General features: G+C 46.0%; 1 protein-coding gene and 1 long non-coding RNA gene across 3 annotated transcripts in view; one reads left to right on the top strand and one right to left on the bottom strand.

Annotated features, from left to right (window-relative positions):
• Cacna2d3 (calcium voltage-gated channel auxiliary subunit alpha2delta 3) overlaps positions 1–18,922 on the top strand; it is a 650,190-nt gene that overhangs the window by 570,057 nt on the left and 61,211 nt on the right. The window contains exons 29-30 of the mRNA XM_010643030.2: positions 2,640–2,702; positions 5,685–5,755. Coding sequence (XP_010641332.1) covers positions 2,640–2,702; positions 5,685–5,755 — 134 coding nt within the window. The remainder of the gene's footprint in view (positions 1–2,639; positions 2,703–5,684; positions 5,756–18,922) is intronic.
• Positions 1,783–18,873, bottom strand: LOC104875486. Of its 2 annotated transcripts, none has more exons than XR_784073.2 (5): positions 18,711–18,870; positions 13,578–13,812; positions 12,918–12,966; positions 2,243–2,403; positions 1,783–1,921 (listed from the first exon to the last, which is right to left on the bottom strand). It is a non-coding gene; the product is annotated as an uncharacterized LOC104875486 (long non-coding RNA). The 2 variants fall into 2 exon arrangements; XR_784074.2 differs by lacking the exons at positions 1,783–1,921; positions 2,243–2,403 and adding exons at positions 7,188–7,239; positions 7,701–7,923 and having other exon boundaries at positions 18,711–18,873.

The raw sequence follows: 18,922 nt of genomic DNA, 5'->3' as shown, positions 1-18,922 counted from the left end.
TTGAACAGATGACCCAAACCACAGCCGCATTTGTTGTTGTGCTTATTTTCAGCCATAAGACCAATGCCTCGGGCACTTAGTCCCTTGAATGGCAGACTTTTATGCCATTTGTGGTGGGCTTTTTGTGGTAACATTTGACAGACAAGATCTGTCCTCAGCTGTCTGCAGGTCAAGGGTTTGCTTTCATCAAACCTGGAAAAGCCTTCCATGAGCAGACGGGACCCTGTTCACTTTTGGAAGGGAGCAGAGTCAGCCGGGGATAGAGGTATGGACCTTGTAGTCACATGGCCCTGGTTCAGGGCCCACCTGCCTAGCTGTGTGATGTTGGGGCCGGTGTCACTTCTGGGCCTCAGTTTCCCCTCTGAGCTTCCTGTGAGTGATGCCCTCCTGTAACTGTGGTCCTCCTCCTCTTTTCCTTCCCTCTCTTCTTCCTCCCTTGCTGGCTTCCCTTGACCAGTGCTATCCCTGGGAGCACACAGAAGCCCCTTATCCAAAAAGTGAAATCAGGGAAAGACGAATACAACTAATACCAAAAACTTCCACTGGAAACGCTCGTTATTTATTCCACATAAAGTAGAAATTGTGAAAATGTGCTTACTTGGCAAATTTAGATTATAGTTGCAACTGTACTCAAGTTTTCCAAGCAAAGAAACAAATATAGCGGGCTTGGGGGCCAGGATTTTAATTAACAAAATTATCAAAGAGCACAATATAGATTCTTTACATCTAATTTCCTCAGAGTAATCACAGAGAGCCAAATATTTCTAGAGTTCTCCTCAGTTTCTCTAGGGGCTTCTCCTGATGTCTTGCTATGGAAATCATTCCCTTTGGAAGCATTTCTCATGTCTTATCTATGAAAATGTTTTTTGGGTTTTTTCTTTCCTTCATGGATCCACTACTTCTGATCAGTCTTAATATGCCAGGGGCTTCATATGTGATTGCGTCTGTTCTCTATCATCATTTTCATGGATTTTGTGAGATCTTGCCTTTTTCTCAGTGATGTTCAACTGATTGTGAGAACCGATTTACTTTGCACTTGTATTATATTGCCCGGTATTTATGATATTAGACAAAAAGATAGGGACCAAAGATGCGTGTAACTTTAACAACAACATTACTGATTCGGGGGGATATATTGGTAGAGCTAATTTTATAAATGGGAATTAAGATTTCTGTGAAGATGTGTGACTTCCCATGCAGCTGTGAGGAATTGGATAATTAATATCTAAAAATGGAAGTCACTCCTGTACTTGTATTTATTGATTGAATGGAGGGTAAATGTTTTCTTTAGTGTCTATATGTGCAAAATGAACATCAAGTCTTTCAAATCAGCCGGGAAAAGGATTTATCTAGTAGGATCCACTGCAGGCTGGGTTAATACTCATTGGAATCCTAGTATAATCTATGACATTGAGGTCTACAGTAAGTTTCTACAATGATGGACGTGCCCCAAAGAATAACCACCACAGAGGGTAGATTTGCAACATCTGAAATGTAATTTATGCAGCCTAGCAACTGAATTTTTAGTTGTCTTCCACTTTAATTACGTTAAAACTAAATATAAAACTACAGGAAGCACTGGTTATCATTATGGAAGCACAGCTCTGTGAGATCACCTCAGTGACCTGTAAATACAGAAAGCTTATCAAGATTCTGTCTAGTACCAGTGCAGCCAACTCTTTTGTAACATTTCTAGCAGGGCTTTTAATTTTCTGTCCATTCCACACAGTCAGTGTCTAGAAACAAAGGTCAGACCTTTTCAACCAACTCACTTCTGTCCTTCGGTGCCCAACCCAGGCTAGCTGGGAGCATAGGCAGGTCCCCCAGGAAACATCAGTGCTGTGGTGGCCTGGAGCGAGTAGGAATTTAGCTCAGGGTAAAGATATGTTACAAATTAAATGTTGCAGTCGGGTTCGTGAAGCTGCAATAAATAGAAACTGAGTTACATCAAGGACAGAATTAAGCCTTAAGTTTAAACTCCACAGCACTGTAATTAAAACTTAGCCTGTAGCAAATCATTCACTTGAGATTAAAGGAGTGTGGGGGAAGCAGAGGTTTGGGTTTACCTTGCTTTCCACAATTTATAAGTCTGTGCTACCAAAAAAGCCAACCGCCCTGCCCCCATGCCCAGCTCCCAATTAAAAACACAGTTTGAAAACTTTTAGGAGGCCGGAGAGGCCCCTTTCACAGAGGGCTGCCCCTTCCCCCTGCCTTAGCCTATGAACAAATTAAAAAATATTACCTGGTCCCCCGATGGCCCTCTGAGCAGACAGGGTGTTTTCATTAATACATCATTAGAGTAACGACACTGCGCTGGGGTTTGGCTTTCAAAACAGCCTGTACTTCAGCCACCACAATAGGCTCACAGGTCTCTGAATGCCATTCCTAGGAAATGTTTAGATCCTACAAAGGAAAGATGTAAGACAAAGTATAACTCATCATTACATTAATGCGGTCTTTTTACCCCAGTCTGGGTCATTCAAGGCCTGTTTTGCGTTCTGTGTTTGTTACTTTTGCAGAGTCCTCACTGGGGTTTGCCCAGCCGTGGCCTTGCAAGTCCCCTCCACAAAACTGGTTTTCTCTCGGGTGCAAAGCACATCATTCTGTGGACTCAGAACTGTGTTTTGTTTTATTTCTAGACTGTGAACTGTTACCTCATAGACAATAATGGATTTATCCTGGTGTCTGAAGACTATACCCAGGTGAGTGGAAAAGTCCTTCCAACACCAAGGAAGGAGCTCAGAATGTGCTTGGGTCACAGAGAACAATTATGGTGTTAAAACTTGGAGACATTGGTCCACGTGTGAGGGGGAGATTATAAAACCTTATTTCCATCTCTCAGAGGATGTCACAGCCCACTTCCCAGCAGGCCCCAAAGAGTTTTTACGTCCCAGTGGGGCCTCACTAGAGAGGTGGCAGAGACCAGGGTCTGTTCTCTTACTCATAAAACGTCCAGTTTATAGAACTCTCTCTACCTCAGAATTGTCTATACCACATAAAGAGTTTTTGCCCTAAGGGGTAGAGGTGCCTTAACAAATTGGGCAACATTAAGATTTTCTCCCTCTAAATATTTTACTTAAGTGCAACATGTGTGCGCGCGCACACACACACACACCCTTCTACATAGTCTTCATTGTTTATGGCTTTCTTTTGGGTTTTCGCTGTCGTTCAGAGATTAACTTGAGCTCTCGGTATCTATGTACAAGGATCCAAAGAGAAACAAAAAATAATCTTTATATGATTGAGCCATGTGTGGTGTGCAGGTTGGAGAGAGAGAAAGCAAGCAAGGTGAACTGGAGCACAGAAACATCCGCTGGATTTGGGAATCCAAAGAAGAATTAAAGTCAATAATGTGATAGAAAAACAGATTTTCTGCATTTACATTGTTCCTACAATTAGGAATTCTGTTAGTGTATTAAGGTAAGGTGAAATACAAACAAGTTCGGCACTGCAGCATTATAAATAGTATTAGCAGGAGAAACAGATGGTTTCTGGTGCATGTTCTCTTCCTGAACTAGTTTTAGGATTATCGGCACATTACTGAGTACGTCCGGGCCTCTGGAAAGGCTCTGTAAAATGAGAGTTGCTGACTGTACATAGCCCTGATATTGGAGGATACTGATATTCTACAGGGCACCCACTTCTCCATCATTGAAATTTTTTTAGGATCCAACACTGTGATAGGCCCAATAATGCTTAATAAGGTGGCCTTGAGTGTGACTCTTTAGAATCTGTGCTTACTGGTTTGTTCATCTACGAACCATGACTTTGGGAAACTTGAGGAACTGTGGTTCCACCGCTCCTCTTATCCTTGTGTGAGGATTTTAAATGTACCCTGAAAAACATTCCCAGGCACAGTTACCTCCCCTGCTGAACATCATGGATACCGGGCAGCTGGTGGACAGGAGATAGGGCGAGTGAGCCCATGGAACAAGCCACCCTCGAAGCAGCAGCACGATCCATCCACCTGGGGCAGTGGTGGCGAACCTATGGCACGTGTGCCACAACCGGCTGTTTATTATCATTGAAAGCACTAAAAGGTTCACCATCCCTGACCCAGGGTCCTGTGCCATTTGCTGGGGGGAGACACTGAGCTATTTGGGAATCTCTAGAGTGAGTACCCACGTTAATCTCCTGGGAGGAGGAGCTCTACACTGTACCATAGCTGTGTAGGGCTGAGATAGCCTGGCACAGGGTACAGAAAGGACAGAGCAGATGTCTTCCAGTGGTAAGTCCTGGACTGGCCAACAAACCATTGAAATAGGAACTCAGCACTGTAAAGGAGCCACAGCCGTGCAGAACTCTGCTCTCTCTGCCCCTGGAATAGGCCTGCAGCACTACCCAAGAGCCTGCCGCCTGCTCAGCCTGGGCTTGTTTGATATTGTCTGGCTTCCTGCACCCCAATTAGGATAGTTCTTCTTCATCTAACAATCAGTTCCACTGACTCTGGCATATTTACACACAGAAAATCCAAATGTCTTTCCTGCTCATAGCAGCAACACATACCATGCTTTGCCAAAATTTCTCAAGTTCTCTTCCAGTGAAAAAGCGCTTCATACAGTCAGAGAAACCTTGCTTCCTCCCTCCTCCTCCTCCTCCTCCTGCTTCTCTCCTTCCTGACTTTTCACTGAAGTCTATATATGTGTCTTACTGGCCTGGCAAACTCAGCAGTGCGGTTGAAATCACTCAGTTTGTTGAAGTGGAATGGGGGCTTAGTTGATACAATGCCTAAGGAATGCATTTGATTTGGACTCTTGTCACACCCTCCACCCGCACACGCAGAAGCTATAAATCCTCAGGGCTGGCACAGCAGAGATGAAGGTTACCTACCACTCTACTCTGGCTCGCTCCAGGGTGTTGGCCAGAAGCCTCGTTCCTCTGCAGGGCATTGGGCTTCCCATGGATCCCTCCATCGTAATAGTCCCAGAGCTCTGGATGATGTGCATCCTTCATTCCAAACTTTAAGCTTTGTCCATCATTTGTAAATCTGAGCCAGCAGCAAGGGGTAGGCTTGCAAGAGCTTCAGCCTTGAGATGACCCTGAGACGGCCCCAGATGCGGAGGCAGACCAATGGAAGACTGACTGGCATCCTGTCTGCCCAAGGGTTTGGACATACTTCACAGCCTATGCACAAAATGGGAATGTCCCTCAGAAAGTGATTTTGAGAAAGGATGGGTTCTCAACTATAAAAAAATTGCAGGGCTGAGGAAGATGATTGCTTGTATTTTCCTAAACAGGTCACCCAGCAATTATAAAAAATTCTGTTATTGCTGCTTAGGAAGCCCTTTCATAGCCACATTCTCTCTGGGAAGGAGCATTTTCATCACAAGGAATTATGTATAGGTTAAGGCTTCCTTCATCCGAGGGTGAGGGGGTGGGTGGGTGGAGCGTGTGTGTGCACCTGTGCACATGCGTGTCTTCACCTCTGCGCTCAGCATGTTGTGCACCCTCGCCCAGCCCATGCATTGCGGAGACATCCGTGTCTTCTCACTGCTTGGCTCTGCAACCCTGGAGCTGATCATTACAACCATTTCCCCGTTCACATAACAGTAGCCACGAAGACCTACGTTTGGCTCCTGTCAGTTCCAGAATGCTGACTGGTTTCCTCTGCTTTGGTTTCTCTCTGCTGTTTGGGTCCATTATTCATCCACACTTCCTCACATACCTTCTCTTCTTCCTCACAGACTGGAGACTTTTTTGGTGAGGTCGAGGGAGCTGTGATGAACAAATTGTTAACAATGGGCTCCTTTAAAAGGTAAGAATTTTATAGTCCTCTGAGTCCCCTGAGAAAGTTTGCCTAAACAAAATAAAACGAACCAAGATCAAATAAAGCAAGCCCAGACTTGACCCTATCGCTGGTTTCTACTTGTGTTCATGCTTTGGAAGATCTCCCCGAAATTTGATGCCTGCCTGCCCATGAGTATTAAGGTTCTCCGAAACTCAGCCCACAAAGAGTTTCCTGTTCCCCCAGCATGGAATTTAATGGATGCTAATGCCCTAGTTGGAGTCCGCACCATGAGATGATTCTGTCAGGCCTAAGCAAGTCACCGTGAAGAATAAGAAAAGTTTTCACCTGGTTCGAAAGCAATTGTTTTGTCTCACCAACAAAGCAGGGAAGTTGACTAGGCATCTGGCACTCCAGGGTGGAAGGTAATGCCTACATAGAGACTTATTTACACAGTTTTAGAAAATCAGGGAAATTTCTCAAAGTCTTCTTCCGATGGAAGTAAATTTAAGACCCCTGCTGGAAGAAAACCCAGATGGTACCAAATGTCATAGGTTGGGGTCCTAGTCACCTAGTTCTGAGAACTATCCTAGATCCTGAGTGAAGCTTGTGTGAGGGCCACTTCCTCCTGGCTCCCTGTCCTCATGGGCAGGCCAGACATGCTCTTGGAGACACCAGAGTCTATGGAAAAGCTGTCACCCGAGTGTGCCAAGGACTCCTCTGGAAAAGCCAGTGTTGTCCCCTTCCCTTGGCCATCCAGAAAGAACGGCAGCCTTTGAAGTTGACCCTTAATGGCATATTTGATGCCACTGAATGTCTAACAACAGGAAGGGAAAGGATGGGCTCCCAGCACCTGTGATGTAAGAGCCATGGCCCAGCTCTCGGGGACGGGGAAGGGGGCGTGCCCACAAGCCCTGGTTTACCACTCCCCAGCAGCTTCAGGGCTACAAAGTTTTAGCCCCAGAAATCAGACTTTTAAGCCAGACAACAAGACCAACAAAGTGCTGTGCTGAAAGCAGGGAATTCACAAATGATGACCCAATCTTTGAAAGACCACAGCTTGTTTGTACCAGGAGGGAGCGGGAAAGTAATGATATAAGAAACTGGCAGGAGTCCAGCCCTTCTGCCCTCCCTAACACACTTGCCTGCTCTTGGGCCTGCCTGGAGCACATGTCTTTCACTCCTGCCCAGTTCTCCCCCAACAACTCAAGCAACAGTCTCCTTTGCCAGGACCCATCGTACTTCTGCTTAAATATTCTGCTTGGACCTGGTTTGGGGCTTCTGTGGGGTTTTCTGTGACAGCTGCTGGACCCTCTGCCACCTAGGACTTGCACTGATGGTTCCTATCTTTGCTGAATGTGGACATTTATATCAGGTTAACTTGTTTTCAACTAGGTGGGGGGAAGAGACAAAGGATGAAGAATAACCACACGTGTTTCTCATTTGAAAGTACATTTTTCAACTCTTTTAACAAATCCATTTTCCCCATTTTCCTCTTGGATATTCCTTTCAGACTGGTTTGTGGGAGAAAAAGAAAGGTTATATTAGAATTTCAAACTACTAGTCTCTCCTTAATGTGGGTGAAGTGTGGTGGGTGTGAATCTAGAAGTTTATTTTACTGCGAGAGTAGCCAACATATTTGAAAAAAGGAAGGAATGGGCTTTTACTCGATTATCACAATGACTGACGTTACGTAGGAGTTGGTTGATGAATATCCTAGGCCCCTTTTGCTGGGGCGGTGAGTTTGAGGGTCAGACAGATTGACGTCAAGTCCAGGCTCTGACATTTACTAGCTGCATGACTTGCAATAAGTCAAATTATATCTCCAGTGTTTGGTTCTTATGTGAAAACAGAAGGTGATAATAATAATTTCTTGCAAGGGTGGCTGTCAGAGTAATGATATAATAATAAGCATACAATTCTCAGCGTGGGCCTATATTACGGGCTCTGTGACTTGTAACTGCTGCTTAGATACCTGTTGCTGTGGATCTTTCCTTGGTCTTGGCTTTGCTTTCCATCTGGCATGGGCTGACACTTCTGCTCCATTAACATACCCATGACACCTGGCACTAGGTCTCATGCTGGAGAGCTGAAGACCTTGAAATCAGACACAGCCTCTTTCCCACAGGTCCTTCTTCTTGAGGGCATAAAAGATCAACAGTCCTTCATTTCAGAAAAGATGTGTATTTCAGAAACACCTGAAAGTAGCCAGAAAGAGCTGCCAGTGCTTTGGGTTGTAAGTCGCACACTCTGGGCCATACCCTAAACACAGGGTACCCTGGGGTCTGTGTTGCTTGGAGAAATGTTTGGCCCAGGACAGACTGTTCAGTTTGCCAAGCTGACCTCTTATCGCAACATCTTGGACTCACCTGATTGGCATGGTGTATCTTGATTTGATCTGTTTGTACTCTGGCCTCGTCATCTTCTCCAGAAAGACCAGGCTCACAGAGGAGAAGACCATCTCTCCCCATCAAGTTCTGTCTGCCTCTCTCACTGCCCCTTTGGGGAAGTGACGTGATGCTGGCCTGCACGTGGCAAGGAGCCTTCTCCTTGATTGTTCTGACCATGTATTTGGTGACCTAATGGCTGTTCTACTAGGCAAGTGGAGAAGAGGGAAGGAACACTCACTTCTGGGTCAGTGGTGCCACAAGGGAAGAAACTTAGTGATTCCTGTGAACAAGTAAACAGCTCAGGAGGATTCTGGTAAAGTCTTGCAGCAATGTATGAAACTATTCCAAAGGGCAAAATGGCCACCCTGAGTCTCTTAGCTGACCTGACCACCTCCCCACTCACCTAAGATTTAGTGCCAAGGACCAAAATCAGAGCAGAAGCGTCAGCAGTGTGGAGAGAGCAACCTTACTGCCTTCCCTGGGCACCTGCCGCACACAGGCTGGGTTGCTCACTTGATGGATCTTACCTCTTACACACGTTCCAATAACTCTGTGGGACAGGAGTAAGCAGGCCAGTTGTGTAACGTTAGGACCCAGTGCAGTAGGAAAGTGTGGTGCTCTTGTTCAAAAAGTTTCAAGAATTCAAAGACATACACACTCACATGCTCACACACATGCACACCTTTCAGAGCTGGCAACTGAACCCGGGGTCTTTACACTGAACTGCTTCCCCAGCCTTTTCTTTATCTTTGCTTTTCTTTACTTTTTTGAGACAGTTTCACTAAGTTGACCAAACGTGGCTCCAACTGGCTCTCCTTCTGCCTCAGCCTCCCAGACTTCTGAGATCACAGCCTGTGTAACCATTCCCATGTAAGCACAGGCCGTTCTGTGTGCGGGCTTGTGTGAAGATGCAGGTGGTGTACCCCTGAGGCTAGCCATGGGTTTCAATACACCACAAGTACATCTCTGTTACGGATGGAAATACAGAGGCTTAGAAAGATTAAGAGCTTGCACCGTCTCTGTTTAGCAGACCCGAATTCCTATACCCCACGGTCTGAACCCAGAGATAACTTTCTAGCTTTTTTCTTTCCCGCTTCCCTGTGCAGGCCTGTGTGGGAGACTCCCCAGGCTGGGCTGAGAGATGCCACTTGGCTGAGGAAGCTGTTGGCTCAGCCGGGTTTCATCTGCATTGGCAGAATCTCCAGGACAGGAGGCCAGCAGAGATAAGATTGCCCAGATTTCTCTAAGTTGAAGTTGTCACATCCTTAGGCCCAGCCCATGTCCCCCGGCTTCACCCATTTTCCTCATACAGATGTGCCTGATCGGCTTTTCATGTGATATTCTAATCGGAGAACATCAAATGCTTCTCCAGTCTTACCACTGAAAGTGAGCAGACCCCTGACGAGTGACTGATTTGGTGGGGGCTCCCTTCTAGCTATTTTCCTGTTCCACTCATGTTCATGACTAGGAAAGGCCTTGTTTCGTTCTTCTCACAATTCACTATGATATTGACTGTGACAGTCTCCCTCTTGGAAATACTTAGAGAAAAATGAAGTGTCAAGATCCTTTTGTTACAGTTATTTATGCCCCCTTGGGCCTATCCTTATCTCCAGGGATGCAAATTCAATATGGATAAATATCCAGGGAAAAGTGGGAAAAAATGTATAGTCAGTCCTAGGGAGGACTAGGGAGGACTGGAAGGCCCTGATGGGACCCTCTGTGACACTCTGGTTTTGAAATATACCAGATTGAAACTGTGTGTCTTGGGACAGATTTCTTGGCCTCTCTGAGCCTAAGTTACTTCACTGAAATAGGGACCATGGTGAATTTACTGAGAATTAGCTAATTACGATAAGTGAAAATGCTTCCAAAGTGCAAAACTGCGCAAACAGGAGGTAAAATTACCCTTGAGTAAGAGTTCCTGATGTCTGAGGGCTTTTTGTTCATTTGCCTCCTGTTTTGTTTTGTTACTGGTGACTCCCAAAAGGTGATGCTACACAGCAGCTATCTCAGTGGACCTGTGGGCCTGGGCCCTGTTGTGAATTGACGTCTCTTGGTGAGGGGGGGCTTTTGAAACCCACCTGTCCTCTAGCTTCACCCCGAGAGACTCATACGCAACTGGCCCGGGAGAGAGCTGAGGCACTGGTGCTCTTCATCACCGTCCCTGTGACTTGTACAAGCAGCCAAGGTCAAGGAGTAGGAAGCTCCTGGAATCCAGGGTAGCTGCTGCCTGCTTAGAAGTTGCCTGGTTTTGGGTAACTTTAAGTCCCTAGTTTCCTCTGTAGCCAAATTGCAGTAAGAAAGTATTTTACTACCCACACATAAATGTTAAAGGGCAATTGGAGTGTCTCAGGCTGGAGGGTACACACACGGCCCCCGGTCTGGCCTCTGCAGTGTGGAAGCTGAGCCTCCTGTCTGCACACCCTCACCTGTGTGACTATGGGAACCTGTGGCACCCCGGTGGCTGGCTTGCGGCTGACAGTGCTATGACCCACAATGTCTGCCCCTTCTGTTTCCTCCTCTTACGGACTCTCGAGCAAGCAAACAGAAAGGTCTGGACAGATCCCTTCCTAGACACAAAAGCCCCTGGCTCATCTTCCTGGGGTCCAGTATCTGCATCCATTCCTTAGGGAGTGTCTCATGGTTGCTCTTTCCTAGGGCTTTCTGGCCCCACCAATGCTAGAGCAAAACACAAGGATATGGACATCGAGAACAAAACATGGTTCCTTCTCAGGAAGAGCATCCTGCTGTAGCAAAACACCCAGTAGATTACCGGGTAGACGGTGGGCCTTTGCCCTCTTCCCTTTTCATCTCTTTCCTTTCTCTCTGAGAGTGATAGCTCCCCAGGCTTCCACAGAGCAGGGCCCTAGCTTCAATGTGAGGTGCTAGCTGTTAGGTAAGGGGGGCAAGTGTGACTTCTAGCACATGTAGGCCAGGGAGATGGAAGAGATCATTGAGATACGTTCAACACAAGCCCCGAGAAAAGATCATCAGCCTACAGAAAACAGGTAAAGAAATAAATCCTCGCTGAAGGATGAAAGAGGGCGGTTGCTTTTATCAAATCCTGGAAACTTGTGATTTGCCCTGGGGTTTTACTTTCACCAAATGTTCATATGGTTTCTGGGAAAGGCCAGATGGTCTTTCTTTCTGTGTCTTTTGATATCTTCGGTTCTTTGTGTATCTAATTATGCTTGAAGGCAGGAAGGCCAGTTGAACGCACCTGGCCTTTGGCTTGCAGGGAAATGGACGGCTCCATGAAAATTTGCTTTTGCTTTGGGGTTCCCAATAGTGTGTGTGTCTCCCCCCGACTTTCTCTTCCCCACCCATTGGTTATGTATGTGTTTTGTGTGGAGTTTTTTGGGTTTGTGTGTGTGTGTGTGTGTGTGTGTGTGCTTAGTACAAGAAAGGAGCATTCACCCCTCCAAGTCCATTCATATTTTCCCTGTGGGGCCTGGTTTTGTTGATTCACATGATTGAAATGTGTAGACTCTGCTGTAGTGGACCTTTCTGCTGTTTCTAAAAGGTGACACATCCAGACTGAATTGAGACCTAGACCATTCCTACCCATGTATGCAGTGGGATAAGAAGCTGTCCCAACTTTGAGAAGCACTCTACATTTCAGCACATGAGCTGGCCTTGTAGTCCACAGCATGTTCAAGGAGGAGTCTGTTTCCTTGGGACGGCTGCTGTCCTCCATGCCACTGCCCTCCCGAAGGCTGCTGTAACGAATGTCATGGCTCACTGGCTCCCCACTGACCAACCATTTGTGCCCAGTACGTTTATCAGAGGTGGCCTTGAAGAGAACAGGGAGACTGCTTGGCTTAGACAGATGTGTTTCAGGAATACACTTTGTGGAATGCAGAAGTATGGAGATTTCAGTGGACTCTTCTGTAAAATTCTAAAGCTACTACCTGAGAACCCTGATTACAGCTCTCATTTTTCCGCATGGGGACAGCCTATCTCATTTATTGAAAATTAGCGAAGGCAAGGCATTATTCCAAGCACTTAATGTGCATTTCCTTAAGAAAAAACATGGAAACTTCAGGAAGTAACTGCTCTCATTATTTCCATTTGACAGGAACTGAAGTGAGAGCTCCGAGCATGTAAATAACTTGGCAAGTTTACCCACAAAAAAAAGTTAGGGAGATGGAATTTGAACTCCTGTCTCTCATTCCAGAGCGTGTCCTCCTAGTCATCATTGTTCTTTCTCCATAGTTGGAGCAGACTAAAATATTTTATGCAGTCACATGTGTTCTTCCTCAAGAAATAGTCAAAGAAAATCTTAAAAATCAAACTTGGGAACCAACCAATATATCAGAAAATTGGTTCCGCTACAAAACAATAGAAAATTCCTAAATAACAAGGGATTAAAAAACATAGGAGCCTTTTTCTTATTGTGAAGGAAGTTTGCAAATACTAATTTCATCATAGACCCAGGACCACCACTCTTTTTCTATCTTCCTGCAAGTCGGCTTTTAACTCAAGGTGACTTCATGGTCCTGTGTACCTGCCAGCAGCAGCTGTCATACACAAACATGGGCAGAAGTAGAATTCAAGGAGATCCAAAATGTCTAAAAGGCCAAATATATGAAATCTCTTCACGAACACTTACTTTAATCAACTTATAAGTGTACTAAGCAGCCTCTCCTGAAATACATATGACTAACCAAACTGGTTTGTCTCAGTACAAAGGAACTTTGGGAACTGTGCATATTGAAAAGCCAGAGTTCTGCTTGCTAGGAGAGACTCAATATGGGGAGATTACACTTAATCTCCATCTCATCCAGCACAACTGAGTTTACCTCAATGCATGCAGGTCCTCTGGCTTCCCATGGCATCCGCTTGAGAAATCTGCAAGAGATGGGGCTGTGTTCACAACTCCTGGTCTCTCCCCTGCCCCATGAGCCCATTATAGTCGCAAACACAAATGGTCATGGCCACCATCTCACTCCCCCGTCTGCCTGCCTGACCCCAGACAAGGAGAGCAGGTGCTCAGTGATGTCATCCCTGCTATTGAGAGTGACACCAGCACACCCCAGAGTCTGGTGTCTACAGACAAGTCAGGGTTGTGCTAGGCACCGTGCAAGCATTATTTTGGTGCACTTGCCGCAAAACATAGACACAGTTTTATGAGCATATAGATCCCAAGGTTGCTTCCCAGGATCTAAGTTTCTGGTCTCAAATGGATCTCCCATTAACTTATTCCTAAAGCAGAATTCAGCTGTTTATTCAGAAACACAAAGACATTTTGTATTTTCCATGCGGGATAGATTGTGATTCCACCTTCCCCTGCAGTTCAACAAGTAATGCTGATTTTCATGGAAGGCCCAGACAAGCAAGCAGCTAGGTACACTTAGTAGACACCCATGAATTTGGTCCGCATCGAAGCAGACGTGGCTAGGAGAGTAAGGATCCACTCTGAGTGGGGACAGAGCCTATTGAGAAGCTGGGAGGTTGCTCACCTCTCAAGGTCATGTTTCTCCAGAGAACCTTCTCTTAGCTCTGGGCCTTCAAGCTTGTTAAATCCGAGCTGCTCTCCAGGCTGATAGGGAGCTCTGTTGGTCCTTGAGGCTGGCAGATGGCACCTACTGTTTACTGAATCATGACGAGACTGGGGTGCATCTCTAGGAACATGAGTCCAGTTCTTGCTGGCAGAGTATTTACAGTCAGACAGAGAGAGGGTGAAACCAACTCCCACTGAAATGCAAGTGGAGAGAGTTGCTCATGTTACCCTTCCTGAAGGAATTTAAAAAATAACTTGCCCCAGGCCGCCCAGGCAGCCACGTATATGAGAAATGCTTTGAAGTTCCTCAAGGCATTCTAAAGGGTGGCCAGGACTGACAATCGCAGTGTTAGGCAAATGCCAATTTGTATGCTCACTGGTGTCCTTGGGAATCACAGCTACGTTTACATTGGATTTTACAGATTCTTCTGATGGGCCTCTTCCCCGTGAGCTCCTTACGGGGCAAGATAGCACTGGGAAATCTATGTTTGAGAAGCAATTGAAATATGCAGCTTTAAAGTCTGAGAAGGGCTGGTACTATGGTGGTACAGTGCATGCCTAGCACACTCGAGGCCTCACAACAAATATCAGCAACTGAAGTATGAGATATCTGGATGGATAACTTATCCTCCGTGCTTATTACGGTGGTGACACCTGTGGGCCATGACTTCCCCTTTCAGACCAAATTTCCTATGACATTAAATGTACCTATGTCCCTAACCTCAGAGAGAATGCCAGCATTACTGGCAGAAAATAATTATTTCTTACTGTTATTGCCCTTATGGCCTGAGATGTGGATGAGATCATGAACTATGGCCTTTGTAAAAAAACAAAACAAAACAAAACAAAAACACTGACGGCAAAAGGTGTTGATTTCATGCTTTTTTTTTTTTCTTTCTTTTCAATACTGGGGATCGAACTCAGGACCTTGCACTTGCCAGGCAGGCACTGTGCTGCTGTTGGTACTGCTTTCATTAGATCTACACGAAATGAGTGAAGTCTCTTCATGGTCCCCTTTCGGTGTTCTGCAGTGGACCCTACGTGCCTGCCTGCGAGCAGTGCAGCCACCTGCTGATGATGGGTGCTCGTTATTTAAATTGGTTTTTAGTGATTTCCGGTGAGAAGATTCAAAGGCAGTGAGGCGGGTTGTAAACTCAGTTGTGCTCGAGGTTTCGTGTCTTGCTGATCTGTAGGCACTGTGCTGCATCAGGGAGAATGTTGTGCTCGAGGTTTCGTGTCTTGCTGATCTGTAGGCACTGTGCTGCATCAGGGAGAAGTTGCTGTGGGATTCGGTCCGGTGCATGCAGCAGGGAAAGGGTCTGAGGCTTGCAGTCATATCAACAGCTGAGCTGTCCACAGGCCTGGCTTTCCGAGATGTAAGTATGAGTTAGGCCTTCCCATGCTGACCCTCCCTTTGTTAAGAATTTCCTGTGTTCCTGCTCTGTGCCCTTCCACTTGCAAGTTAAAGCTGCCCCCGAGAACATGTTTTATAGCTCAACAAAGAATGCATGTTTCTAAATGCAACCTCAGTGAGTCACTTTGCTTTTCAGAATTCAGAATTGCTTAATTATGTCCCAAGATGGGTCTTTATGTCAAATACCTCCCTGTTTTGCTTCTGGAGCTGTATTGCAAATATTAACTTGCTTTGTGATTGATTTTAGGCTAAGCATGTAGCCAAAGTGAGCTTATTTAATGAGTCAGTGCAGCTAAATGATCTGGCCTCGTGGCAAATAGTAGGTGTTTAATAAGTGTTGATTGCTAACAAACACCATTGCTAACCAGTGCGAAAGAACTGAGCTTATAACTTTAATTCTTAGAGAAATTCTTAGGGGGAAAATCCTGGTTTTTAGTTGTGGTTTTTGTGTAGCTGGAAAAGAATGGCGTCTGCAAAATAATTACACACAAGTCTTAACACCACGAGCCCGACCTTGGAGGGTTTTTACCCAGCACAGGGCCACAGGGCCGTGCAGGGGTCTGTTTGTGTTGCTGTGAGCTGCTGCTTCAGAGAGTGCATTTGCCTTTTGTCAGAATGTCAGAGAGACCCGCCTGGGGAGCGCAGTGATGCTAATGATAAGGTCTCTGGGCTGCAGGCCCAACCACTGCAGTGGCGGGGCGGTGATGTCATGGGGACAAAGGAACGTTATCTGTGAGGAGAATAAATCCTGCTGTGGAGTCGGGCTGCCCACCATTCTCGGGGCTTATTTTAGAGCCGAATGAAAGCAGGCAATTATCATGTTCCTTAACTATAATCAGCTGAACAGGATGCAGGTAGCCACAAAATGGAGTTATTTAAAACAGAACAGAATCACTTCAAAAAGGGTAATAATCTGGAAGACTTTCTGCACCATCTACTTAAAGCTATCTACATGTGGAAAAGATAGGGAAGTCTTCCTCTGTAACCTTCGCAGAGGTGAAAGTATCAGAAAGTCTCCTTTGCAAAGTAAAAGACGGAGGCTCCTACCTGGGCACTGCTCCCAAGGAATTCAGTTTGGCCCCAGCAAGTAGGATTAAGTTTGAAATGACCCAGGGAGAATCCTGAGGGTCTCGCCCCTGTCCATCTGGGTGGTTACCATGGTAAGGGACACTGGCAGCCCAGCCCGCTGATCTTGTGAGCCAGCTGGTCCCTCCTGGCTGGGAGACTCCTAGATGGTTCCTTGGCTTGAGGCACACATTGATTCTGGATTATTAGTTATCGTGAGACCTTAGTAAGCAGGATTTCCTGTGTGATTCCAGTAAGACCCTGGAACCGGGCACAGGTCTGAATTCTTAGCGTTTCCAAGGATCTTCCTGGGCCTGCTTCTGAACAAAAGCTGAACCGAGATGAATTCACCGCCCCCCCCATAATTGTGTTCACTAGGGTTAGCTGGATAAACCTGGGAACATTATTTGGGTGACTAAGATTTGGTTTATCCTCTAGAAAATGAGAATGATTAGAATCTGTCTTGTAAGGATGCACTCAGAAGAGTGCCTTGTGTAAAGCTGTTGCAAAGATAGAATACAATAGACAGCTGTAGTTAACTGCGGTCTTTGGCTGGGTGCCCAGGGACAGACGTTCCTGTGGCATCACCTAATAACCCTTCACAGCTTCTGAAGGTGCCTGGTACTGCCGCAACAAGCATGAATTTCACTCTACGTTTCATATGCCAATGAGCTAAGAAAGCAAGACCCATCTATCTTCCAGCCAGCTGGGCAAAGCCTGGATTGCTTCCCACTGCATTAAACACCAAACACCATGTCATTATTTAATAGTGGCAATGAAAACTATACTAATGATGATAACAGAAGCTGCAGCCCTGCCTCCTGTTAGACGCCAGGCACTGCACTAAATGCAATGCACCGATGACTTCTGTTGCCCCTCCAAATATGAGGTTAATCCTCTTAACCTCATGCTCCTGTCACTGAACTCTGGCACAAGGTGCAGCTGTGAGGACGGTGGGACGAGGATGAGCCAATACCAGTGCTTGCCAAAGCGTAGGCTGCCCTTGTAGCGACAGAGTGCCTGCACAAGTCCTTTGGGCAAGGATAAGACAAGTAGCACAGAGGCCAAGTCAGGGATTGGTTAGAGTTGTCTGCTGTGTGTGCAGTTGATTTTGTGGCCTATCTGGGCACATTTCTGTGAGAATGGCTCCAAGTCTAATGCTTGACCAGTTCACAGTTCTTCTTTCTGTTTGCATAAGCAGTACTCCTTGCTTGCATTGGATCAGGAAAAAAGCAAGGGTACAAGGAAGGAGAAGTACTTTGTTGGAGGGGCTTTGGGGATCCCTGGGGTTCCCTTGGGCTTTACTGCTGGAGGAATACTGTGTTCTGTTGGGTCAGGAGCTGGCTTCCAGGTGTGGCCAGTTTCCTGAGTGGTGCCCATGGTGGTCTGTGTTTAACCTTCACCTTATTTTTTCCTTTTTTTTTGTACCATGGATCCAACTCAGGACCTTGAGCTTGTGAGGCAGGTGGCAGCACCACTGAGCTAAATCCCCACCCCTCTGCACCTTATTTTCCAGATAGGAACACCTTCACATCACATTTTGCAGCTAACCTCTCAGTTCTGTCACCATTTGTCCAGGATATGTGCAATGAGGCAATCGCTCGTGCGTTCAGCCTTTAAAAACTGAATCCCTTTTCCATGCAGAAGGCTTTGCTAGGTTCTAGGAGTAAGCCTAAGATAAATCCTACATCTCTTCTCACAGGGAGCCTTTATTTTAGACTTCCTTCTAAGCACAGCAGTAAGGCCACTCAGCTTTAAACACCGTGTTCTTCTGGAAAGGAATTCCTCTGGGAAGAATTTCATATAGACATTTAGGAGTACTTGAATTAAACTATATAAAGATTTTATTTCGCAGCTGCTGCATGAGTCAGGCTGGTCTTTAGGTGTCTCTGCAATGGGCTACTAGGGAGGGAAGCTGGAGGGTACAGGTCTCCTTTTGCTACAACTTCTGAGTATGGAATGAGGCACTTGTTTTTGTGAAGTTTCTGATGGCGAATACCTCAGTTATAAAGCAATACATTTAGAGCTACAGTTTTATCACAGTGAATTTTTTTAAAAAGTCCACTTTCTTGTCTCATGAAGTGCACAGTTTTAGAATAATATAATAAGCTGTTGTGGTGGCAGTGTGCGATTGGAGGGCATGGATCGAGATTACAGGCGTACCTTGGTTCTCTACTTACTTGAAACTCGTCTAATTTGGTACTCACGTTTTGATGGAAGTTTTGTCCTAGATTTGGTACTAGAGATACAAGCTAGAACTTGTTGCTTTTGGTACGGTTGCACCTCCCAGAACCAATAAATGATGAGTACCAAGAGAGCCCTGTACCTGCTGTGAGCCAGTTGGCTCCCCACAAATTGTCACAATGCTATGCTTGCTTGTTCCAGGCCTGTTTACTGCACTTTGAGAAAAACAGATGTTCTTGCTGTTTTTTAACACCCAGTGGCCTTTCCGAGGCCTAATCCATCGTGATTCCAACCACGGCCCAAATCCGCTCCCCTAGAGTGTTCTCCCCTTGGACTGTCTCGGTACACGGCAGCCATCTTTGTTTTAGACTGAGGTAACAGATGCATCAAGTGAGGGGGCTTCTCATTACCCTCTGTCCTTCCCACTACCTCATTCTCTTTGTCCTTCAGGCTCTATGTGGTGACGTGACTATCTCCAGCGGTGGACTCCGCCATGTTCCTCACTTGTCATTCGCTCCTCCTCAGGCTTCCGTTGTGCTTGTGCCTGTGGAACTTGAAGATTGTGCCGGTTCAGACTACTGTGATGCAACAGCATGGGGCCCCACATTCTCACTGAGCTAAGCTCCTGTCCATTCTGTCCT

The sequence above is a fragment of the Fukomys damarensis genome, unplaced genomic scaffold, assembly GCF_012274545.1.
Source record: "Fukomys damarensis isolate Sample0158 unplaced genomic scaffold, DMR_v1.0_HiC HiC_scaffold_28, whole genome shotgun sequence".
NCBI lineage: Eukaryota > Metazoa > Chordata > Mammalia > Rodentia > Bathyergidae > Fukomys > Fukomys damarensis.
The sequence above is the reverse complement of the archived record's forward strand: the minus strand, read 5'-3'. Positions and strand labels throughout refer to the sequence as shown.